Source organism: Anguilla anguilla, chromosome 9 (assembly GCF_013347855.1).
Source record: "Anguilla anguilla isolate fAngAng1 chromosome 9, fAngAng1.pri, whole genome shotgun sequence".
Lineage (NCBI taxonomy): Eukaryota > Metazoa > Chordata > Actinopteri > Anguilliformes > Anguillidae > Anguilla > Anguilla anguilla.
Genome location: NC_049209.1, coordinates 40,138,321 through 40,164,644, shown reverse-complemented (window position 1 = coordinate 40,164,644; position 26,324 = coordinate 40,138,321). Strand labels below are relative to the sequence as shown.

The following is a 26,324-nucleotide window of genomic DNA, read 5'->3' as shown; positions in this document are numbered from 1 at the left end:
TTTCCTAAATTTTCTGCACTGTGTGAGTGTGTAGCAGTCATTCATTGATGATAATTGAATAATGATATATCTATAGGTTAGCATGTGGCTGTGGCTCATGTATTTATTGATAACTGAATAATGAGGCCTGTTCTTAATTGGTCTGATTAAATGAACTCGCTGGCAGCCCTCAGGTGTTTCTTCTTAGTGTTGATCTTTACCATATTTCTATAAGGAGTACCAATCATGGTCTCGTGACTGAAATGCTTGCACGAGCACATTTTGAATGAGCACATTGTTTCTGTGAATAATTATTGTCATATATGCATTTTTGTTTTTTCCTTTTCCCGACAATACCAATACAAACAGGATAAGTGGCTAAAAAAGTAAACTTACTCTCTTCTTTCTTGCTCAGAAGAGCCGGAAGGGTGTATATCTGGAGAAATGGAAAATGACAGTTACAGATCCTGTATTGACAGCTTATGACGTGTTTAGAGGTTTAAGGAGAGAATGTTATGTATTTATCACAACCACCACTGTTTCAATCCTAACACTGTGCAGAGCAACCCTTGCCAATCCTGACCCCATACCACACATCTATCCAACTCTAAGCCTCCACTAGGAAAGGCCTGTTGAACAAAGGCATATTAATCAGAACTGTATCAAAACATATACTTGAAATACTTGAACCCAGATAAACACCAGTACAATTCCTGCTGATTACTGACAATAATAAACATAGACGTATTTCCGTTAATATCACAAATAAAATTAATGTTATTGTATGTTTTTGTTAATGTTACATTTTCCAGAAGTTCGCTGCAGGAATGCTTTTTCAAATTTTTTAAGTATTTCAAAGTTGTATTTGACTCAGGTCTGATAATAACCAAGGAAAATTGATGTTTTTTCAGTTAGACAGATGAGTGATAGTTGAAAAAAAAAAAAAAAAAACACCCACCATTAGTGAAGTCATCAAAGAAAATTATTTTTCAATATACTGTATATTGCAATCAACACAGACAAACAGAGAGTCTCCATTCCACTCCACTATATTATGTGTTAAAACAATACCACCCCACTGCATTCTTTTTTTTTGCACTGCAAACCCCTAAACCCATTTTAAAAACACAATGCAAAGAAGCCTGGATTACCAGATCCTTTTGCCGGGCACTAAAATCACTATCCATCTGAAATACACAATATTATCAGTGCTTGTCCACTGTCAAGAAAAGCATCAATACCCACCAGTGATATCCTGTATGATGAAAACACCACATTTTATATTAAAGAAAATGGCAAAATGAACTGTAAAAATAAATACATAAAATAACCAGCAATTACAATAAACAAATGATATACATTTTTGGTACTTTTTTTGGTTTTGGTTTTCTGAAGAGACCTTTGTTCAAATCCATGCTTGATGCAGTGCTCAGCCTGGCCACCTACACGGGCTGAATGGCCAATTCTCATTCATTATATGTTCTCATAGTCTTGTAAGAAAGGATGTTTTAAAATTATGTTGACCTATTCATATAGACCACTGTGGGATATGACAGCAGTGGCCCATGCAATTACAGCAAAGACCCTGTCATCAAAGGCATAGAGGAACACAGAGGCTACACAAGTTCCAACAATATTTTTTGGCTATTTGTTGGCTAAATGGTTATTTATTGGCACTGTGAGAGTAAATGTTTCCATAAATCCTTCTTACACTTCCTTAAACCTTTAAACCTTGCTTAGATTTATGCAAAAAAGACTTAAGATATAACAACAGTTAAAATAAGAAAGACATTAATTTTAGAAGAGATTTTTAAAAGTGGATGCTCTGATTGTTTTGGATCTTTACCCATCTCAAAACAACCAGGCATGGTACAAAACCTCCGGGGACACAAAGGCTCAACAGGCATTTTATCTGGCGGCAGTTTGAGGGTAAACGCTTCCTTACCGGCTCCTTGCCATCCATGGCCTCGAGCCAGAGCCGCCTGTTAGACTCAGACAGGGCCTGCAGGGTGATGATGCCATGCCTGGGAGAGAGAAATGACTTTTAGATTTTCTAGAATTTTCTTAGTCACTCCACAAAAACAAAAACCCACAAACAATAAAATTAAAGTGTGCTTAGACCTGGGTAAAATTCATATCTGAAATACAGTATCTCTTCAGAAGCTCGAGAAGCTCCTGCGGATCCATGAGAGTATTCAACAAAACATGCTGGTAACCAAAAAGTACAATCGTATGAAAGAGGAATTTTGTTCTGAATATTGGTGAAAGCAAGTGTGTCTTTAGTCTTAGAATATTATTCTGCAGAAAATTTATCTGTCCATAAGGTTAAAGTATTTCAAATGCACATCTGACCCAGGTCTGGATGTGACTGTACTTAAGCATACATCACATCCAGTGCCCATATTCCCCACCACCTGGTTGCTCAGATTCATGTTTTTACATTTTTAAAAATTTTATTTTGGTCATGAGATAAAATGGCTGCCCTTTCCAATTAGTATCCCAGCCTTCCTGTCACGGTCCCTATGTCCTTGGGTTCAACTGGTCAGGTGCTGTTAAACCCACGATGACACTATGATACCCTCCACCTGGTTTGAAAATTGTGGCCCTTGCATTAGAGTGCCATATTTAAGATGACCATTCACCCTCGTGATGTGATTCGACCAAAAACCTTCCATCCTCAGTCACACCAGAGGTGCTCAAAGTGAACTACTGTAATGGCAGTCTTAACTTCAAAGCATCACATTTCTAGCAAGACCAGTGGACGGGCCTTGTATACACTGAGGAACTCAAGCAGTACAGGCACAAGTGTCTCCTCCTCCTGTTGTAAAACCAGAAAACTCTTTTCAGAAGGGGCCGATGGCCCCGTGGGTTTCTTAGAGGAAACAGAAGCACCTGCTATGCCACCTTGGCTGTGAGTTCCACGTACATTTCCCTGCTGTGATGACATGAGTTCTGGCTTTATGTCCTACAATCTCCTGTCACAGTGCAGCTTGTTCAGCAGCAGATGTCTCATGGGGCGGTATAGGTACTAGGAGGGCAATTAACCACACAAGCATGTCAGTGTCAGAGTCTGAAATCTCCTGCTTTCCAGCTGCACTCTATTTAAATTACACTGTGCAGCGGAAGAGTCATTTCAGCTGACAGCCGTGTATGTCGTCAAATAATTACAGCCTTTTCAAATAAAGTGTGGCCTGTGTTCTCTACTCAGCAGGGAACATGCAAAGTGATCTTCGCTGTGACGCAAGTGCCTTATCAGCTTGATCCGCGTCGGTCATTGCCATTTAGAGAACATGGCAAATAACTGGCTGGACAGCTAAGAAACCTCCCAGAAGCCACCTGGGCCTGTATACCTAAAGCATCTCACAGTAAGGATGCTGATTGAGGGTCAATTTTGCATTTCAGCTCATAATGGACTTAGACAGCTCACACGGATCCTAGATTCGCATTCATATTCGGAGACGCTTCATGATTAAAAGCCCTGATCTAGGATCTGTTTTGCACGTTTGCTCAGGTTATGATAGACTGGGGAAATCAGACCCTAGACCAGTCCTCCTACTGTGAGATGCTTTCTGAATCGACTGCTGCTGCTTAAGATGCATCCAGTCATGGGGGGCCATAAAGTATAAACCAATATATGTCTGTGGCATATATTTATGTAGGCCCCCAACACACCCATACATTTAGGGTTAAAATGAGTAAACTTTTTTCTGTGTGAAACCTCCACTAATCTTAGTCTGAAAGACACCCCTTTTGGTACTACCCCTCTACCTCCACCTCCATCCTCACTGTAAAAAAACAAACAAAAAAACTAATCACACACACCAAATATTTGTGAGAAATTAACCATTCAGAATGCTTGGTGGGTCTTCTCTGCCACTTTGTGATCTTTCCAAAACAGCCTGACAATTGAGTCAGACGCATCTTCCCAAACAGCCTGTCTGTATCACAAGCAACATCAAAGCCAGTGCATTACACTAACGGTTAAAGAGCGTGTGCGGATTATCTCCACGAAAATCAATAAGGCATGCACTTTGAATATCAACCAGAGAGCCAGAAGCCAGAGCGTGGAGGTTTGCTTGGGGCGTGATCAGTGAGTGCTTACACTAGCAGGCTACACGCGTGCAAAAAATAAAAATGAAATAAAAAAATGTGCGACAATGCTGGTCACATACCGGACTTTACAGAAAATTTTCAGAGGTCTGAAAAGAGTTCCGTGACAGATGGCATTTCTACATTAAATATGGAAAAAAGGGAAAGGGAGAGACAGATAAAATTGCTTGCGACTGAAAAACAGTACACAAGGGGGCACACTGGATTCATGCAAGCGGCAACACACCAATGATGTCGTCTGTACCGTTTAATCTGCAGCACTTTCCTGCTCTATCGCTGATAAGTGCTATCCTATCAAAACAGGGCGTGCTTTCCTCTGAAAGGCAGATCAAACAGCTAAAACCGTGGCCTTTTTCTGCTGAAAAAAGCTTTGACTTGCATTAAGTGCCTCTGCGTCTAGTGGCAATCACAATGTAACGGTGTCGAGTTGACTTATAACACGTGTCATGCGAGTGTGAGTGTGTCTGTCTGTGTGTGTGTGTGTGTATTTAAAATAGACAATTCAGAGATTTGATCACTCGTGTCTGTACTAGCGTGTACATCAGAAGTGATAGGCAGAGAGCAGACAAGCAAGCAGCACTCATGGATGTCAATGTACAAACTGTTAGAGGACAGACCATTATTGCACAGCACAATCCCACTTATCATCAAATGCACTTTACGAGTCACTGTGTGTAAAAAAGAATATATCAAAGTTAAATCAAATTGGGCTATACTGTATATCAGTGGTGTCAAACTCGTGCCATGGAGGGCCGTGTGTATGCAGGTTTTCATTCCAGCCTCAGATCTTGATTATATAATTAGTTAAATTATTTGCTGAATTAGGGATGCAGGTTTGTGCACAATGGTGACCCGACGTCTATGGTGACCCGCATTGTCTAAATAAAAATTTTCTTATATTCTGTGCTTCAATGCAGTTAAACGCATATGGCTGAATGAGTAATTGGACTCAATTAAGGCAGCATTAATTGGTTGGAATGAAAACCTGCATACACACGGCCCTCCATGGCACGAGTTTGACACCACTGCTGTATATATTCTTCTATTATGATACATATCACACCAATTGACATAGTAGGAAAATATTTCCAATATTTACTGGATTTATTCTTTTCCTATTGAAAATGCACAGTTGATATTAAGTCACATCTAAGGTAGAGAGAACATAGCAAGTCAAAATAAAATGCATGGATATAATCCCAATTTGCCTATTGCCACTATTTTCTATTCACTATTTGAGTACAAGAACATTGTATTTGACTAGATTTGATTTAACTGGTAATAATGACAGAGGAAAGTATATTATATACAATAAGCAAAATACTTTTATTCACTCAGGCCCCAGCTCACAGCCTGGGAACCTACCCATAATCGAGCCTACCGCCCTTTTTTAAGGCATTCTGGCCAAATGATTTTTAAAATACAGAAATTAAGGTGACCACATTTACTGTAGTCATTTATCCAGAGCAACCTTAAAAAATGCCCACACATAGGCTATACTGAGAGCAGAGTGACCACAGACCTCTCCACCACCTCGATGTCAAAGCAGAATCGCTTGTCAATAGAGTCCGTCTTCCTCCGAATGCAGGACTTGAGTTTGAACATCTCGGGTGGACTTGTGACCAGTCCATTCTATTGAAAGAGAGAAGAGATGCTCTATATTTTCATTGCCACCCTGGTGCGAATACAATATTTGGCTGTACATCTGATTGAAAATCACACCATAACACAACTGACAGGCACTGAAGAAGTGCAAATGCTTTCCTTATAAATAGAACTTATGTGAAAACATGACAATAAAATGAGATGACAAGAGGGCATATGCACTTCATCATAAAGTTTTGAGTTAAAAGTGTAAAAAAAAAAACAGTACAGAAAGCTGGCATTTGCTGTGTAACATACAGGGTACATTCTGAGAAAAACCCAGGTAGGATCAAAGTATTACCCAGCCTTGTAAGGTAATCAATTGGACCTGTGTAGCAGCAAATTGTAAATTTTCTTGATTTTGTGCCCAGAATTTAGATATAGTATTAAGCTTGTGCATCCATAAACTAGGAAAATGATATGCTATACAAATAAACATGATACAAATGAGCAATTTGACTGTACCTGCTTGCCAGCTGATTTATTTTCCGAGTTACTCATTGTGAACGTCTTGCTCCCTTTCTCGTAAGTACAGTAGTGGCGAATCCATGTGCACCCCAGCGGCCCTGGAACATAACAAACCGGCAGATGAAAACCCCACAGCTCTAGAGAGAGCACACCAAAGCACAACTCCCTTTCCAGGAATACTGGGTTCTAGGGCTACGGCTAAAATGAAATCCATGACAAAGACAAAGACAGAATTCATACACATACACTCACCGGCCACTTCATTAGGTACAACTGTCCAACTGCTCGTTAACGCAAATATCTAATCAGCTAATCACATGGCAGCAACTCAATGCATTTAGGAATGTAGACATGGTCAAGACGATCTGCTGAAGTTCAAACCAAGCATCAGAATGGGGAAGAAAGGTGATTTCAGTGACTTTGAACATGGCATGGTTGTTGGTGCCAGACGGGCTGGTTTGAGTATTTCAGAAACTGCTGATCTAGCCTACTGGGATTTCCATGCACAACCATCTCTAGGGTTTACAGAGGATGGTCCAAAAAAGAGAAAATATCCAGTGAGTGGAAGTTCAATGGGCGAAAATGCCTTGTTGATGGCAGAGGTCAGAGGAGAATGACCAGTCTGGTTCGAGCTGATGGAAAGGCAACAGTAACTCAAATAACCACTCGTTTCAACTGAGGTATGCAGAAGAGCATCTCTGAACACACAACACATCGAACCTTGAAGCAGATGGGCTACAGCAACAGAAGACCACACCCGGTACTAGCAGGTACCTAATGAAGTGGCCGGTGAGTGTATATGAAATAATTTTTGAGTAAAAGTTTCACGAGTGCTGAAATCACACAGCACCAATGATGAAAACAACAACAGATGATTGAGCCACTTTCAAAAACCGTGGCAGTGTCAATAGTCTGGGAACTGGTTGCAGGTTCAAAGATGACTTGCAACAGAGGTCCTCTTTGAACCTGCAAGAGGGTTTGTATCTTTAAGATTTCAGGTTCAAATACTGGGTGGGACAATGCTCTTGTACCTTTGGGAAAATACACAAAATTAGAGTTCACTTCCTGGAGTTAAAAAAAAAAAATTATTTCAGGTTTAGTATATGGTCAGTGTTTTAGTGCATTCAGGATGTTTTAGATACGGACGTTTCTCATGAACTCCTGACTGCAGACAGTATGCCGAAGTGGGCAGGTCATCAGAAACACTCCTGAGTATCTAATACCCAGAAAGCAAACTATCCCTTATACCTGTATTGCCCCAGTAAAACCTGTAACTGCTTTGCTTCCATTTTTCCAACTGTATAAATGGATTGTAAGTAAAAAATTGCAAATTGCTCTGAAGAGCATCTGCTAAATGCATGAATGTAGAAGTAATGCAGGCCAAGCAGACTCAAAAATAACTTCAATCTACGAAGGTTAGTAACTTTGAATAACGTATGGCAAGAGGGTTGTATTCCTTAATACTGCTGGAAAAATATACCTGGTCTAGCAGTCATTGAGCATCACAAACTAAACGTATGGGTCAATTCGTCCACCACAGAGGGAGCAGGCGCAGAACTTACGCTTTTCCTGGACGTACAGAAAACCCTCCATGGTCCACTGCCCCGGTGCTTTGTAGTCCTGGTCCGCTGACTTCATCCTCCTCATCAGCTTCTCCACTTCCTGTCTGGTGCTGACAAAGTTGTTCCTCGTCTTTGTGAACCGGACAGAAAAAACAGGGAAATGTCAAAACCCTAATTTCAGTCAGGGCTGCGCACTGTCTAAGTGAAGCAAGCCTGGGCTGGGTAATGGCTGACTGCAGCTCAAATCTTCAATCAGCTAAAAAATATGTGCCGTCTTTACTGGTTGTATGACATCATTTATAGATGGGCTGTCAAAAAGCGCTTCACAACAGTAAGATGCCAAGTGTAAGTTCAATCCTAACAGCTGTGACAGGACACCACAAGGTGTTAGTAATGCACTCTATCAGAATGAATTTAATACTGGCCATTTTCCAGTGTATAATACATGGACTGTTATCAACAGGATTCATTATGCAAGAACTGACTGAATTACAGTTTGTATGTGAACTTGATATGGCAAGGAGAGATCAGATTGTAAAGCTCCAGTTGCAGTACATGACACAGAGCTACAAGGAAACTCAATAAAGTCAAAATAAATGCACATAAACACGAAGCCTCCAGAAACAGCACTTGACTTTGAGCCCTCTTTTCACAGCTTTTTGTTAAGACAGCTTATGGGTAAACCGACAAAGAGCCAAACTTGTTAACTTAGGTGTTATTTTTGACAGTGAACTGAGTTTTGAGGCATATCAGAAATGTCCCAAAAATCTGCCTTTTAAGACCTCAAGAACATACTGAAGCTAAGGCCAGCTCTTTTCTCTCTCAGGATGACACTGAAAAACGAATCCATGCATTTATAGCCTCCTGAATTACTGCAATGCCCTACTTTCTGGCCTCCAAAAAAAAGAATTTATACAAAATTCTGCAGCCAGGGTACTCAAGAAAATGAAGAATAGCACATATTACTCTAACATTAAAATCACTGCACTGGGTCCCAGTTCAATTTAGAATAGATGTTAAAGTGCTTGACTTGCTCCTGATTACATTTCTGACTTACTGTCTAAATATGTTCCTAAGTAGAGCTCTCAGATCATCTGATCCTCTGCAGTTCACCATTCCACATGCCAGGACAAAGACTTATGGGGAGGCTGCTTTTGTTCCTACGCTCCAAAACTCTGGAACAGCCTCTCTATAGATCAGAGAAAATCTGAAACAGTACGGTTGTTTAAATGTAAACTCAAGACTGATCTCTTTGGCCTTGCCTATTCTTAGAAGTTACTGCACAGTCCTGTTGTTTCTCTTTTTTATTTTCCTGTTTTTCATTGATCTATTCCTTTTACTATGTTTTTTATCTTCTGTATTGCACCGACTTGTATGAAATGTCCTATACAAATAAGGTTTATTTTTATTATTATTATTATTATTATTATTATTATTATTATTATTATTATTTTTATTATTATTATTATTATTTTATGTTTTCTTTCCTGGATGGAAGTAGCAGTTCCTGCCCCTTTTTGATGTAATCACACAGCTTGTCAAAAGGGAGGCAGGGCCACCATCCCACCCTCCATCTCCATGACAACCATCTCAATCCTATCCCCTAGCCCATCCCTGACAGGCCATTAACCCCACACCACCTCTGCAAGAGGACAGAGGAAGGCTCTTACGTTCTGTAAATTGAACTGCAGCTGTTGCTTGTAGGGCTCAAATTCGTGCGCCAGCTCGTAGCCCTCATGGTAAAAGGTGAACAGGCCCTGGAGGAAAGCCAGGAGCTGAAAGGAAGAAAAAAAGGGGGGGAAAGCACATCAATTAGACACTGCCAACCGGCAGACAACATGGCCGCTAATGGTAAAAGTGGCGTGACTGATTGGTCGAGGTCTAAGTGCTTAATAGTTCATCTTGCGAATCTCACTGTAGCACCTTTCCAGGCACAACAATACTATTAATTTATAAAAGGCAAAGAAATGTCTGGTTTCAAAGCTTGTGACAGTTAGAAAACAGCACAGTTCCTTGAAAATTGGGTAAGCACCCAACCAAGGCAGTTCAATCATCTTTTAATGGAGCTAGCTGGGCTGTAGTCGTTTCCGATATGAACAAATGGCACTGTCGCCCGTTTCCACAAATTCATAAATGCGTCTTCACACCTCATGTGTGAGAACACATCTCTTGAGTGGAGGGAAGCTATCAGCAACCCTGCGCCACTGCTAGAAACAGACACTGAGACTGGCAGTCTGCATTTTCTACTTCAAAAGACACCAATAAACCAGCGCGTGGTAGAAAGATGAGACAAAAGGCTTCACGTCTTCATTGTTATTAGCGGTTATCTTGGCCATCGTCACGTTCTCAAGTTTGACTTGGCTTCCCTCTTCAGGATTGTCTCGGGGCCCTGTGCAGTCGCCGCCAGCAACGCAAACAATCAGGACGTTGACCTTTAAAAGAGTCACTTGGCCGTCTTCTCACGCTCTGGCCCCCCTAATATCCGGGAGCTGGTGGATTCCAATAAATGTCCTTTCGATGACATTTAAAAGCCTCTTATAAAAAACTGCCTGTAACTAGCCTTTGTACCACACCTTGTACTACAGGTTTCTCTTGAGAACACTGACCTATCAGAGCCACAGGGACCCCCAACCCACACCCCTCCCCACCCCCAAAATGGGGCATTACTGGAAATTAGTTCACAGCTGAAGAGGCATTTAAAAAGCACTTGGATCCATAAACAGCAGTCCTGTTTTATTTCTTCTGGTCTCATGATGTAGCTTTCATGCAATAACTGTGTAGAGCAGAGATGGGACTGAAATGTAACAGGCCACAACCAGGAACGGTACCATGCTACCGTAACAAGTTGACTCTGTGACAGGGAAAGGAACCAAGGTCACTGGAATGTGGAGAGGTGGAACATATGGGGGCTGTATGTGCCTTCAGCTTTACTGCTTCTCTGCCCAGTCAGTTCATTGATGGGGTTGTGCAACGAAGATTAGACCTCGGTCAAATACTACATCTGAAATACTTCAGGACTGAAACAACTACCTTAACCAATATCCGTAACATTCGTCTTTCACGATCTGACTGAAAATTCTCAGGGAACTGCAGGAGCGTTTTTACATTTCACTGGCCTAAAATGCAACAGTATTTTCATGCACAGAAAACTAGAAAAGTTGCAATGACTTTGGTAGTGTGGTACTAAACCCCAAAAACAGCACACGTTAACACCACCTATCAACCAAAGATTGAATAAAAAAGGTAGTGCTCACCTAATGTATTAATGCTCTGTCTGCCTGATGATTTTTACACAGAATAAATGTGATTCTTAAGCAAGTTTGTCCCTGTCTGTTTAGGAGGTAAAGCAACCCTTTTTAAAAACTGATATGAAAGAGCGTAGCTGCTCCTGCAACACACCTCTTGTGGGTAGAGGCTATAATCTTTTTGGGGAGAGTGCGGCAGATGGGAGCAGGCCAAGAGTTAACCCGGGCCAAGAGTTCATTCAGCCCAATGCAAGCTTTTCACAATGTGTTGGTAATGTGCCTTTCCCCTTCAAGTCGCCTTTCTGTGCACTGTTCATACACCATCAATGCCTGAGATGCTGATGTACTTGGGAGGAGCTGTAATCCCCCTAAAATAAGACCCGATCTAGAGCTCTGCAGGATAGGAACTCCCCAAAGAGACAGGATGCTCTCCAACTAGCAAATCATAACACAAGTAAACAAGCTCATCATGCCCAAGCACCTTATCATTGTTCAGAAATGCAGGCCTTATAAGCAGAGTCAGAGGCTCTTACCTTCCAAATCCTGTAGTTTACTTCTGAATGCAATAGGTCAAAGTAATGACATTGCTAAAAAGCATTTGAATGAAATTTAGCAAAAATACTAAATGCTAAAATGCTATTTCAGTGTATAACCATGCAATGCAGAGGAATTAATTTAAATTATTTTCTGAAATTCAGATTTGAGGAAACATAGTGTGCATGCAATGTGTGAGGGCATAACTTACGGGTTCAACAAATTCAAACTTCTTCTTTTCCTGAACCTCCTGGATTTTGAAGACATACTCGAGGGAGGCATCATAAAAGACCTGCCTCTCTTTGTCAATCTGGGCATCTGCCTGAGAATCAGAAGGATTGGTTACCTGGGTGACAGGCAAACAGCCCACAGACCAAGGCTTTTGAACTGTTATTGGCAACATTGCATCGAAGCGGAACTATTTTGTGAGAAATGTCATGGGGTACTTTGAGCGGTATATTGTAGCATTCAAAAATCTGCTGGAGGAAAAACCAAATTAGCTTACCTCTTGTAAAAAAGCTTCTTTCTTTTTAGATGATAAATTAAGGTGCTTCTCCAAAACTGAATAGTACTTTTCAGTTTCCTTGTCAAATTTCTTCTTTCCTTCCTTTGAGAAAGTAAACAAAAAAAAAAATCAATCAACTTTGTACCAGGCCTGGAATTTCCTGCACTCTCATTACAGTGATAAGTACATAATCTTCAAAGATAAAACATTATATAAGACACACTTGTAAACAAACAGCACACTTGTAAACAAACAAGCTCGTACTCTGAGCATCCCAGTTTGAAGACTTTAAGAATCTCTGAGGTTGTCTCTGCAAAGAAATTGTCATTCACTGGCTGCGAGAATGGAGATTGTGCCTCAGGTATAGTGTGACCAAACAGCCACTAGGTGGCAGCCTAAAGCTATGACTCCAGTGTTGCTTTTTTCTGATGCTCTTCAGCAACCTGTGCACACATATACAGTAAATATAATAAAAGTAAACCCCTGGAATACAGCCATTTTGGGCATAACTCCACACTGGACACACCCATATTCAAATGATTTCTATAGCAAGCACACACTGGGAAATGGAAGAAAGAAGGAGGGCCTTTGTGTATACTGTCATTGGGAATAGCAGTAGAGAACTCTGGGAATGACTGTTCCCAGGAGATGATGGCACTTCCTGCAGTAGAGTTCCAGTTCCTCGCCTGGGGTCCCTTGATACATTTGTGCAATTTGGGGTGCAACTTTTGTTTAGAAACTTTTTCCACAAAACCGATTTCTTGGGGGACAAAGTGTGATGGCATCCTCCACTGGGGAAGCATTCAGGTGAAGGTTATGTACAGGAATTTTCTGTATTCCCCCCAAGACCCAAACACACTGCTGATTACATGACATTATTCATGCTCTCAGCTTGGACGACCTTACCCAAAGTGAGGCAATTTACCTGTTATCCATTAGCTGGACACTCGCTGAAGCAGGTCAAGATAAGCACCTGGCTCAAGGGCGCAACAGTGTTTGGGGGGGGGGGGGGGTGGTGGGGAACCTATAACCTTCGGTTTACAAGTCAGGTTTTCTAATTACTACACCACAAGCTGTTCTTGATGGAAAATTTGAAGTGAAAAGATTAAAAATACGTGGGGGGAAAAACAAGAATGTAGAGGTATAATAATTCCAGGCTGACAGACATTCTGGCTTTACGTGGTCCCCATCAGACTCTTCTTCCTGCTTGGTCACTGCTCTCCTTTATTAGAAATGCACACCTGCTGTCTGCTGTCCCCCCTGGCTGAGTTTAGCAGGGTTGGCCGTGGATGGAACCCATAACTTGTGCCAACCGGCAATAATACACAAAAGGATCCTGGGATGAGGGGCCATCACATTTCTCCCTGGCTCTGCTCACAGGGTTTAATGAGGCTCTGCTTGAGCAGGAACGAAACGTCAGCCTCGTTTCCATGCAGCCAGACTCACACCGCATTGGTCTTTCAGCGACGCATGACTTGATTTCTTACCACTGACTAAAAAAAAAATTTTTTTTAAAAGCCAGGAAGGAGGAAACAACAGAACACACGCTTTTGCCTCTTTTTTAAGTCCCCGGAACCTCCAGCAGAGAAAAGGTCTTCTTCTCGAACCTGAGGCTGAAACCGGATCCTGATTGTTTGTGTTCCTGTTTTGACATAAACAAAGCCTTTCCCATGACCTCGTGTGGTGATGCCGAATGAGAGCTGTCGCTGCCGTGGGGTGGACGCAGGGGTGCACCGGGGAAATCTCCATGGTGACAAACTCTGGTGCGGTGCGACCGTGAAGAAATCAAATCAAACAGGTCCATGCGTTTCATTTGTCTCACCAGTTACGAGAACCAATTTTCACCCATTGCATTTTTTATTTAATTTAATTTAATTCTAACAAAGAAGGCCACTACGAGCCACTATGCTAACACTGCCGAAGGTACGTTAACAATGCCTCTATACAGCTATTCAGCCCTCAAAACAAATATGCTGAGCATTATTAGCAAAGGCTAACTGTTGTAAGTTATGACCATGTTGTTTGCTATAGCTATAGCAAACAACAGGCTTATTTTTTCTGTTTACAGAATGCCATCTAAAGGGAAAACAAGAGGGTTGGCACCCAGGCATATTAATTGGTGTTTAGTATTTAATAAAGCAATACATTTTACTCATCAGCATGGTTGACTTTTTAAGTTAGTACAGTTAGTTCATTAATGTTAAATGTGTTCAGCTAATTTGCTTGATGCATTGACACAGCCTCATAGTCCGGATGCTCCATGTGATTAATGAAAAGAGACAGCCACCTGGTCACAGGAATTTATAAGCACACACCAGACTTGTATGGTAGGCTATTTGCTTTGTAAAAGCTCAACTAAGTGTTAAGAAACAAATAAAAGTAGCCTCATCATCGTTTTTAACATTACCACAACTCGGTACATTCCACTTTTTGTGTCAATATTTTCTGAGTAAATGAGCAAAATCAAAAACTGTTGCATTTATGGCAACTCTCCCATGTATTTCATTATATTAATATGGCAATTAACTTATATCCTGATATCATTTTTACGGTTTCAAACCTAACTTTCCTAATGGCTGTTATGCTCCCTGTGACTTGGGTTACAACTGTGAATATGTACGGATCGCTCTAAATGCCGATAGGAACCATTTAATCAGTGGACGAGAAGAAACAATGGGCTGAGTGTTGTTAAAGAATTTTTCTTATGCATATAGTCAGCTTATTAGAGTAAATTAGAGTAAATTTGAGAAAAAGAAAAACTGAATTAGCTAAGCTGAAGAAGCACAATAAGAAGATATTACAGAAGATATTATTAGAAGATGTTCCTCCTCAAACTGGCCAAGTACTAGGGAAGCCTTCTCTCTCTCTCTCTCTCAACATTAAATTCCTTCTGTTACATGCTATTCTCCATGTATTGTTGTATTCACTGCATCACAATTGTAAAACTGGACCTGGAAAGTGTTTTTTTTAAATAGGACAACATTTTCAATTCAAGTTCAGCTACGGGACAAGTAAACAATCTGGGCCACTTGCCTGAAGGATAATGTCAAGCCCTGCAATTAATGCCTACTGAATCTTGAAAGTAATGGCTCTATGTGTAAGACCAATGGTAAGACTGTATAATCATTCCATACTTAGCATCAGATATTGATAGTTGTTTGACATGGCACAATTACACAATAATTCCTCTTGTTTATTTTGATATACCTTGAGCAATTTTTCACCACTGTATTGCCAAAGCTTTGGGCTACTGTTGGCTTTATCTTGTTGCTACGATGGAAAACACATTTTTGGTGGCAAAAGAACATTTTTATGAACTCCCACATAGATGATATTGTCCAATGCGTCACCCTAGGCGCAGATGAGACTGGGCGGGTGGTGCTTGTTACATGGACGAACTACGCAACAATGGTGGCACTTAGAAACTCCATATTCGTCATAGTAGTTGTGTATTGTCTACTAATAAAGTTAATAAAGACCAGTTGTTTTCACTCATAGTTGAGCAATCTCAGGATGCTGGTGTACTAGCCACTAGGGGGCTTGCGCAAAGAACAGGGTTTTTCCTACATTGAAATACCTTAGGCGGGCCGCCTAAGTGTTTTTTCAAGCCATCTATAGGAGAAATTGCGCTTAAAAAAAAAAACAACAAAAAAAAAAAAACTGTTAAACGATTAGAAATAGTCCATGAATTTATCGGTACAATTTTGTTGTTGAATGATTCTGAATTTCAAGTTTAGAGTTTTAACTGCTTTCAAGTTTACGTGCAACCTGAGAGACACTAAATTAACTAGAGTACTGGGGGAAAAAAAACCCTTAAAGGGGTTAATGTGTACACACCCTCATCTTTGAAATAACATTCCCTGACCATTCCCGATTTTGAAAAAATATGTTCCTGTGAGTTATTCAAGCTAAGACTTCAATTCACTTAGACAAACTGAAACTTTGCAAACAAACTAGCAAAAACGTGTTCATTAACCATGTTATCATGATTAGTTTGCTTATTAGCCATATTGACACAAAATACCACAGTATATATTGTTTTCCACTCAAACATCTGAAAGAATTTTTTTTCCTGGCCATATCCCCACCCCCTTACCATTAATACCATTACTATTAATACAGGGTTTGCCACCCTGGTGCTGGAGAGCTGTCCACTGGTTTTCACAGTAATCAATTAAACAGCTGATTACATAGTTAATTCACCAAACCTAGTTTTTAACTTGATCTGAATTGACTGTTGATTTCAAGGTGAAAACCAGACGACCCTGCAACTCATGATGACCAAGGTTGCATACCCCTGCTATAGAGGGTATGCACATGACGTCACAGTAGGTGGAAGTCAGTGCGGTTACACCCACTGAGTGGCAGAAATATTACTGAGTGATAGCGTTAGCGTTCAGCTTGAATGCCGTGAAAACACAAAAAACACATCTAAAATGGGAAAGAGCTGTTGTGCGATTGACTGTACAAATAGATTCAACAAGAAATCGGAGCTATCTTTTTTACAGACCTTAAGTTATGTAGGCTACTGTATTGACTACTCATCAATTAAATATTTATTTTCATTTATATTCTGTGTAACTGTAAAGTTTGTGTCAGCATTTATTAAAAAAACATCCATGATGATGAGCCTTGTGTTCTACAAACAAAGGGAGGATGATTAGATAATAATTCATATGCTTGGCTAGCTAATACTAAGGTATGATTTTACCCAAACATCCAACATACAGACACAAAATAACAACCGCAAATAGCCTACATGTTTCGATGCCTGGATTCGAGTTATTTCAGCAAATTGCAGCGATGCATCGCTTCTCTTTTCTTTAGCTTTCGGCAGTCTGTAAAAAAATAGCTACAATTTCTTGTTGAATGTCCATGGACCACTGGTTCTTTGGTAAGTTGTAAGGATCACTGTCGAGTCAAGGTTTTGCAGTTTTCTATACTAAAGGCAGCCATGTGGCAGCATGTTTTGCCACTCACTCCCGACTGAGGGGGCGTATTCCGGTGGGAAAGTGACGTCAATGCATATCCTCTATTACCTGACATACCTGCTTAGCACATTGTCACAAAACCTTTATCCTGATTCACATGGCTTTCATTTTTAACACTTTCCATTTACTTATGGAGACATTCAAAGTTGCATGCATGGCTCAAAGGACAATTATTTATGCATATAGTCCCTATACAAAAAAGAAAACTATACAAAACTATAGAGTGCCTTAGCATAGTCCATCTACGGGAATTGACCCTGCAAGCCATAGCTTAGAAACTCAAAATCCTTCACCAATGATGCACCACTACTGCTCAATAGCATACCCATGAAGCCGCAGTCCAGAGAGAACCAGGTGAGACACTCTCATGTCCTAACAGTCTAATTTACACTTAAGCATCCAAGTACTTTAGATGTTCTTAGCCACTGCTTACTTCTTTTTAAACTACTCCTTTACAGCTGGATATTTACTGAAGTAATACAGTAATGTGCCTTACTTACTATGCACTCAGGGCCATAATGGCAGTGTTTAACTTGGGAATCAAACTTAGAAGCTGAGACACAAGCTTTGTTCCCTAACCATTATACCGCGCTGCTGAAGACTACGGATGACAAATTTACCTAACAGCATTCCAAGCGCCCATGCCCCATTAGGCCCCAAAGGATGTGTTTGGTTTGAAGCAAAACAACATTCATTTAATGGCATTTCTTTTCAGAAAAATAAACAGGAGTTGGCTGAACTGCTTCTAGTCATAATGAAGACAGAGGTGCTTTCATGTCCCCAAAGTGTCTCTGTTTACAAGCCTCCCCCCCCACCGAGACAGGGCTCTGACGGGCCTCCCCCACCCCCACCACCTGTGGTCTTTATTGCGCCCGTTCCCCATTAAGGGCTTTTTTAAAAAAGAGTGCCCCAGCACACAGGCATGTCTCATGCCAAACAGAATGCTTTGAAGCTGGGGTGACCAGGGAGCCATGGGCCGGCAGACGCCTGCAGGCGCTGGAAGGACGTTAGGTGGACGCTGTGGACAGATGTCTGGCGAAGGCTGGCAGACACTGTTGCTAAATTGGGTCCCTTGAAGACGATATTACATAAATCTGGGCTATGCAGGGGCAGCCTATGTGTAATGGGGACAGACAATGGACCAGTAGGTCCCTGGATGCAGCTTCAGGGTTCTTAGCAATTTCTGGCAACCATCTTGAATAATCTCCACTTGTAAATGATTTTTCTCACAGTGGAATGATTGCCTACATATTGTCTGGAAATGGCTTTATAACCCAGATGAACAGCAACAATTGCTTCTCTAAGATGGTCACAGGTATCTTATGTCCTTGGAATGTTGTTTTAACACAAACTTAAATTCTCCAGAACAAACAGCCAAAGTTTCTATATATATGCACAAACCCCCCAATCCTTGCCCATGCTTCACAGCTAGGCATAGGCTTGCTTGTCGTTTTCCCAGAATGTTCTGGTAAGTTTGCAGACACCTTTCCTGTGTTCTTGCTGTCAGAGTACTGGGGATCCTCCCTTGTGCTCTCTTTGATGTCACTTGTCTGCCAGCTGAGGCTGTTAATTATAAATGATGTGTTGTGAAGGATTCATGCTGGAGGAGGAGGGATGGGGGGGGGGGGGGGGGGGGGGGGGTGGGTTATCATGAGTGATGTTCCCTCATTCTGCAGGCCTGCCAAGACCAAGGGGGGAAAGACACAGGCGAGGAAGCCTTACAAAATGGTTCACTGGGACATTTTTACAGGATACACAGAAGGTTCCACGTTGCACGCTGTTTACTTTCTTTGCTGATACTCTTATCCCAGGGAACGTACATTATAATAATAAATAATATTAATTGTCAAGATATCCCAGTTCCACATGTTGGATGGTCACCAAAAGCAAAAAATATCTTCCCAGCCCTTCTGAAGAATTTTAGCTGGCTATTGAAACACCATGTGATTAATCAGCACTATAATTGTTCAGTGGCCCGAAATTAGCTCTTCAGCACCCCCTGCTGATATGCACACAAAGTTTCATAGTGTTACTTGAATCCATTCAGAAGTTACATTGCTTTTTGTGAGAAGCTATACCCACTGCCACACAGCCTTTGGGAAATCGGTGTGAAATGTTAATCAGTTCTTCCTGGCCCCATGGCCAAACTTTCCACAAAGTTTTATGGCATTACATGAATCAGTCCGGAAGTTACATGCCTTTTTGTGAGACCCACACCAATCCCCTTTTTGGCTAATTGATGTGAAATGTTTATCAGTTCTTCCTTGCCCTCTGATCAACCATTCCAAAAGGTTTCATGCAAATCCATTCATATAGTTTGGAGATACTGTGTAAACAGACAGAAGACAAACAGACAGACCGACTGAATGGGGTGAAAACTTAAAACCCCCGTCAACTTTGTTGGCAGAAGTTATAAACATACTTTATACAGCACTTCTCAAACAGGCGTTTAAAGTGCTTTCCACATAGCTAATATATTACAGGTTTATGAATATTGTATTCATACTGTTATGATTTTTATTGATGCAATTCAGATTAAGATACTTCTTCAGGCGCATGCTAAAAATGCTAAAAATCTCTACTCAGGAATCAGACCTGCATCCTTCAGGTTAACACGTCCCAGTTCTCTACTCTTTACTCACACAGCCCTACAGTGTTTGCAGGGGCATCACCGTAAGGTTTGTTTTGTGGCGCTGAATATAGCATCGACTGAAAGCTGTCCTTGTGTCCCACAGTGTAATGGGGTTAAGAATTTATCAAGCTCAGAATGGCAGTTAACTGGCAGGGAAGGGGAGGGAGACTTGACTCCAAGGTCACCTTTATATTGTCACTGGATTGTTTCCAAAGGGAAAAAGGAAAAAGAGAGGAAAAAGACAAAAGAGCTTATCTCTGGCCTAGTCAGCTTCGTGCAATGCATTAAAAGTGCACCAGAAAACTGCAAACATCAGTATTATTTAAATGTCAATGAGATGACATGTTCAAATGTCACAAGAAAAGTTAAAGCTTAAGATCCTCCTCCAACGTTCACTCGTGCAGTTGTTCTCTAATTTGCTTACTTGCCAACCAAAACACAGAGTAATTGTCTATGGCGTTACAGACCTTAAACTCTTGTCTAACACAAGATAAGTCTCATTCCTTTAAGGGAAGAGGGAATGGATGAACAGGGCTGTATCAGGATCCATAAAAATGTCACACCAACACCTTGGGGCTGAAACCAGGGGGGTGTCTAAAGGCAGCCTGTGGACGATGATGTCAAAAAATGCAGAACAAGTGTGGGAGATTCCACTGGCAGCTGTTTTTAAACATAGCCTCTGAGATATCCAGTCCCCACACTCCTCCCGAAAAAACTACCCATGAGAGAGACAAGTAAGTTGACCTCCACTCCAGAATGATGATAGATGCTCCCCACTTCTGACACTGCTGGTCAGCTGTTTCCAGAAAAATACTTTGTTGCATCTTTATTATGAGGGAATTAAAAGGTTCATTCTGCATAAAGCTTCTGTTTTTTTTTTTACAAAAAGCTTGTGACAGCAAGCAGCTGCTAATAAGGCCCTGAGTAATTATCATCACCTGTTCTCAACAGATGAAAATAATAACAAGAACAAAACAAACAAAAGATTTGGTCCAGTCAAAAAGGCTCACAATCCATAATTGTGTAACAGAAATAAAGCAATAATACTTCAGTGACCACCGGACTCTCAAGAGAAACCGCTAAGAGAGTGTGATGTGGCTAAGTGTATGTGACAGCACGCTCCTGCTTCTCAAGGCAAATCGCACGTCACATAATCAAAGGCGCCCTTTGGCAAATATCGCCTTGTTTCTGCTCTCTGTGTGACACGTTTCCCCGGGAGACCGTTTGTGTTTACGAGGTGTTTGGGAAGGTCACTCCAGGAAAGCCGCCATGCAGATTGACAGGCGCTAAACGAAACCCGTCATGCCCAGATGCGCCCGTCGCACCCGACCAGCATCATGGGACAGCCCCGCTGCCCCTCCCTTACCGCCATCTTCAAAAAGGCGGTTCTGACCCATTAAGCGCAATACCTGCCGGGAGCCATTCTGCTGGGTAAATTGGCCCGGTCGAGAAAATGGTGGGGAGACTGCCAGGGTGCACTAATCACGCTTAAGCTCCCAGCTTGCGTTTAAGCATCCCTCGCTGCTAGTCGCTACCGTCTGTCTCACACGCGCCGGTTCACTGGCCTCCCTCCCTCCTCGGCCTCATTCACAACGCAGAAAAAGCCCCGGCTTTTAATCAGTGGAAGCTAACATTCACAACACACGGCAGGAACCAACCACGATCTGCACCAGCTTCCAGCTTCACCTGAAAATTTATTTAGCCAACCTGTCATTTCCAGTGCCTGCTTTCACAGTCAGGTGCTCTGTGTGACAGGAGAATGACAGCACTGGATGAGTCATTCAAGCTTGTAGATAGATATTCATCAGCCTTTCACAGGCATTATGATTCACCTCCTTGTCTGGTCTAAGCCAGTGCTAACTGACAAAGATGCAGTTTTCCCCCTTGCACTGTGGAAACTCTACAGTATGTCACACATTTTTTTAAAACAATTCCGACACAAATCTGTTCAATTCAGATCACAACTGACATACCTACAGACAAAAAAATATATAAAAAGTACAAAAAAGTGTGACTAATAGTATTGCATCACTGAGTCAAAAAATTGTAATACAATGTTCACAGAAACCCAGCTAAATCAGCCTAAGACTAGCGCTAAAGGTCTAGGAAGTTCCTGGGCCAGGATATCCCTTTTTAAGCCTTTAATGAGTAGGCCTAAAATTTCCAACATCCAAGAAATGCTGAGTCAAAACTCCAACCATGGAGACAGGAATTCCAGGGAGACTGTAGAGTAAAAGTACAGGTGAGAAAGGTTATTTACCTTCACTGTATGTCTCAAAGATGATATTTCCACAGAAACAGAGAAGAAAAGACAACCAGTGCTCCACCATCAATCATAAATGTAAGGCATCCTTCTTCCAAATGGGAAATGCCCCGACAGAAGTTCTGACGCATGCAGTTTCCCACTCTGCAGCACAGGGTCAGAAAAATACTGATGCAATGTCTTGCTCTCATTCAGCACTTCTCTGCTAGATACATAAGCAGATGAGTTGAGAAAGTTGACTTGTTTATTAAGAAAAGAATGGACAAGGAGGCAGAGAGAGCTTCATGGTATTACAAAAATAATGAACCACCACTAGTGCCCTTTGAAATCAGGGAAAAATGAAAAAGGGAAAAAAATAATAATAATAAATTGAAGGCACTTATGTATTGTAGGTTTGCTTTTGAAAAGTCCTTTTTTGAAGTAGGGCTAGTACAGCTAGTACACATTATGAAAATGGTAACTGTCTGTGACGCAAAACTTCAGAGAGCAATTTATTGTTGTATGCATTCTTTTCTCTAAATTTGGAACAGTGCATTATATTTGTAAGCCAGCCTCATTCTGCAAGCCCCACAATACATGAAAGTGCAGACTAACATGCATCTGCCAGAACAAAAAGACTTCCACAGGCCACCAGTTGAGCTATGCGGCCATTTGACTGGAGGAGGTCTCTATGTGCAGCTTGCACAGACGGCTAGTGGTCACTGGTCATGAGGCAAAAGCAATTTCACTAACTGTAGGACTACTCTTCCTTCCCTGACACCACAGCAATACAAAGTGCATTTTTCTATCATCATACCAACATTAAGGGAAGGAAACAAAATTTTAAATAATCTAGGATTTCTGAAAAAGCAAAAACAGTTTACTTTCTTTTGATTAGTTGGTAAATTCAATACATTTGTTTCTCAGAGGGAATGAATCTTGATCAGACTGGACAAAGACCACTATTTGCAGCGATCTTTGTGCTAAGAACACAGCCTCCACTGGACACAGAGAAAGGAGACGAACCCTCTTCCATTCCACCATTCTGTGTGCCTAATAGCTACAGTCCCAACCTCACAAACATCCACGTCATAAATCTACAACTACAACAGCTACGACAAAACCACCAACCAGTACATCCCAGGTGATGCCTGTCTGTTTGATGCACTCAGCTAATGAGTCCTACATCAGATGAACTGTAAAACCCACTGTGTGATGAGAAGGCAGACAAAACACTGCCCACTCATCACTGGACTGCGCATGGAGCAGTCAGCATGGAGGCCATGCATTTGTGCCGTGTCAGATCCCGTTTAATGCACCGAGTAAGGCCAGACATAACCCCTGGGCACAATTCCTTACAGGACGAGCGTATCGATGGCAACGGGGAAACACTGGCAGCAGCGAGGTAGAAGGGCAGCTGTAACCCGAGACGAGGCCCTGACCTCTGCGGCGTTCGTGTAAAAAAAAAAGAGTCCGTCCCCAGAGCATACTTAAAATTCAGGGTATTTGTTCTCAACGGTCTCTGGTCTTCCTGGTCTTAGCCCTCCATTTTCTGAATGGAATGCAGGCTCAGTCAGAGTAAGCATGTGAGCGAGTGAATGAGTAAGTAAGAGAAAGAGAGAGAGTGGATGCAAGGGGGCAGAGAGAGAGAAAGAGAAATTGAGAGAGAGAAAGTGAGAGGGTGGGAGAAAGAGAGAGAGAGAAAGGAAGGGGGCAAGGAGGGACAGCTGGGAGAAGTAGACTTGGCCAGCAATTCAGTTCTAAAGCACAGTTCTGCAAAAGCAGGCACACAACAGCCAGAACACAGATGACAAAGGAGTAAAAGGATGCCTGCTACAGATAGGCCTAATTAATTAAACAATTAAACAATGAAATCATATTCTTTCTTTTCTCATGTGGAAAAATAAGATTAAAAAAATGTAAAACTTCCTAACTCTGCTTTGAATAACTTGCATAAACAAGTCATTCATCAATCAAAAAAACAATTACAGTAACAAAAACAAAAACAAAAACAAAAACAGTAACATTACAATTCCAACGTGTGGTCAATGTTCATACAACGTTCAGAAAAATGTTATATTTATTCACCAAATGAGAAGTAAAAAGAAGAAAGACTAAACTTCCTTGGACACGTGTGAAGAGGAGAGACACCAACACAGGGCCCGAAAGAACAGGAATCAATCCCGCAGAAGCTAATAAGAAATAACTAGACGCAAAAGGATTATTCTAAAGAGAGCGATTAACTCTCCCTTTCATTTCACAGGCTATAGAAGTCAGACACTTTATCTAATACTGCTCCTAATCCCTTTGATAATTTGAAGGTCGTTACAAAAAGCCAATGAACTTTAGCGCAAATGTTACTTAAGCATTCCTAATGATCCATTGGAGAAGTGGTGTGGGGGGGGGCGGGGGGGTGGGGGGTCAGCAGAGCCACAGCCGAAGAAGCGTTACCCTTTGGCCGGAGCACACAATGCAGGAAGGAGTGGCCTCGCCCCACACAGCACCAGCTGCTGAGCACTGAGGGCAGAAAGCCCAAATAAGGCCGGGCTGCTCAGAGCCTCGGATCCTTTCCCAGTTAGCTCATCTGACTTTCCCCAACATGGGGAGCGCGGGAGGGGGGGGTCAGGATTCCCAGCACTGAGCAAGCTCAGGGCCCAGGCCCAAGCTCCTCCTCCTCCATCACTGACTTTTATCTTGCTCTGGTTAGCAAATGTTTATCCAGAGGGGGGCCTGACTAGCAAGAGGAAATGGGTTGTGGAAATAAAAGACCCTGGGAGTGACAGAGGCACCGGCTTTTAAAATGAGCACTTTTATAACAGGGGAAAGGGACATTGCTTGTAGAGAACATGATTACACAGACATAAGGTATCGAAAGAGATGTCTGTCATTCTTTCTATTGTGCCCTTATTCAACAGGGAGCCCTGAGCTACTGCTAGCAAATCCCTGAGCATACTACTGTATATAACCCATTACCTCAGTTGCTTATTTAATACTGCCTTTTTGGTCATCTTTACCAAGGGTGGCAGTAAGTTCGGAAAGCAATATCTTTTGGTACTTTAATGTTCTGTTTCTCCCCCACAAGAGATTGTTATGAAAGGCTTACTTTCAAGAATGTTCACCAAAAAACAACAAAAAAGTCAGACAAGAGGAATATGATTTCATTGGCTCATTTTGTACCATGTTGGCTCTTTACCAGATCCCACAGTCCCATACAGGACAGGATGCTAAGAGAGGGCCTCCATCTCCTCCCTATCTTCAGTCTTAGCTTTGCTCTTTGCTCTATTGCTTCCAAAATCAAGGGTCACATTTAGGTGTGGTTATCAGCCATCAGATGAGATCTTGAGAAATTACAAAAGTCAATCATAAACATACCAATGTTCTCACACACATAGCACCACCACAGGACGCAGATGGGTTTTATTTCCAAACCTTCAAATCCTACTGAGCTCAGGTCAGAATAAATGAAGTGCCAATATTGTCTTTAGACTGAAATTGAATTTACTTGAACAAACGTTAATTGGATGACATAAATGAAACCATTTAACATACAATCAATTTGAATATTTAATTACAGACAAATTCATACAGTTAGATTTTTAACAGAGCAATTAAAGTTAACTACCTTAACCACTCAGGTTTAAGTACTTTCTCCTAAGTGCAATACCAGTGCTCCACCTGGAAATGAAATCAAACCTGAAACATATTAGTTGCCAGCTATTTTTAGGTTCCCTTAAATTACCATAATGGGTGGATTAATGTGTGATATCAATAACTGACTTTGTAAAAAGCAATAATATGACTTAAATATCCATTCCAATACATTCATATTGGTTCTAGTCAGTAGGTCATTGATACAGTGGCATACACTGACAATATATTTTGACACATTAACAATAGCCGTTAGATCTTCCCAGTAAGTTAGGTTTCATGCTAAGGAAGCTGTGTTAAATAAGTCCTGGACCCTCTCTCCATTGTGACTTCAGTGCACTCACAAAGCAGAATTTCAAACAATTTGCTTCTAGGCAACAGCTAATGGCTATCGGTGGTGGAATTTCCAGGGAAGGCTATTACCTGGCTTTGACTAAAAGGGCAGCCATATTCTTACCCAGACCGTTTGGTTTATTCATGAATAAATGGCTTTCGAATAAATGAAGTAACCCATTTTTAGTCAGTCCCATCATTCAGACCTCATTAAGGGAACACAGATCAGAAGCATCACCTAAATAATTAATTGTTTCTGGGTACAAAAATGGCATTAATAATCAATTTTGCATAAACATTATAGTTTGGATTCAATCCTATCTAACTGCAGCTTGCCATTTCCATTCAGCAATGAATTCAAGCACGTATGACACACTCTCTGCTACTCTGCTTCATTATGTCATGTTAGTTCCCGTGACCACTGGCAGTGT

The 26,324-nt window shown here is 41.4% G+C and overlaps 1 protein-coding gene across 2 annotated transcripts in view; it reads right to left on the bottom strand.

Moving 5' to 3' along the window:
* The window catches only part of LOC118235587 (rho GTPase-activating protein 42-like), a 92,808-nt gene that overhangs the window by 23,709 nt on the left and 42,775 nt on the right, over nucleotides 1-26,324 (bottom strand). Inside the window, exons 5-13 of one of the 2 annotated variants that reach the window (XM_035433070.1) lie at nucleotides 12,048-12,149; nucleotides 11,754-11,864; nucleotides 9,434-9,538; nucleotides 7,764-7,893; nucleotides 6,199-6,299; nucleotides 5,612-5,721; nucleotides 4,152-4,208; nucleotides 1,925-2,003; nucleotides 376-415 (exon numbers count right to left, since the gene is read on the bottom strand). In XM_035433070.1, coding sequence (XP_035288961.1) covers nucleotides 376-415; nucleotides 1,925-2,003; nucleotides 4,152-4,208; nucleotides 5,612-5,721; nucleotides 6,199-6,299; nucleotides 7,764-7,893; nucleotides 9,434-9,538; nucleotides 11,754-11,864; nucleotides 12,048-12,149 — 835 coding nt within the window. The remainder of the gene's footprint in view (nucleotides 1-375; nucleotides 416-1,924; nucleotides 2,004-4,151; nucleotides 4,209-5,611; nucleotides 5,722-6,198; nucleotides 6,300-7,763; nucleotides 7,894-9,433; nucleotides 9,539-11,753; nucleotides 11,865-12,047; nucleotides 12,150-26,324) is intronic. The other variant, XM_035433071.1, reaches the window with a different exon arrangement.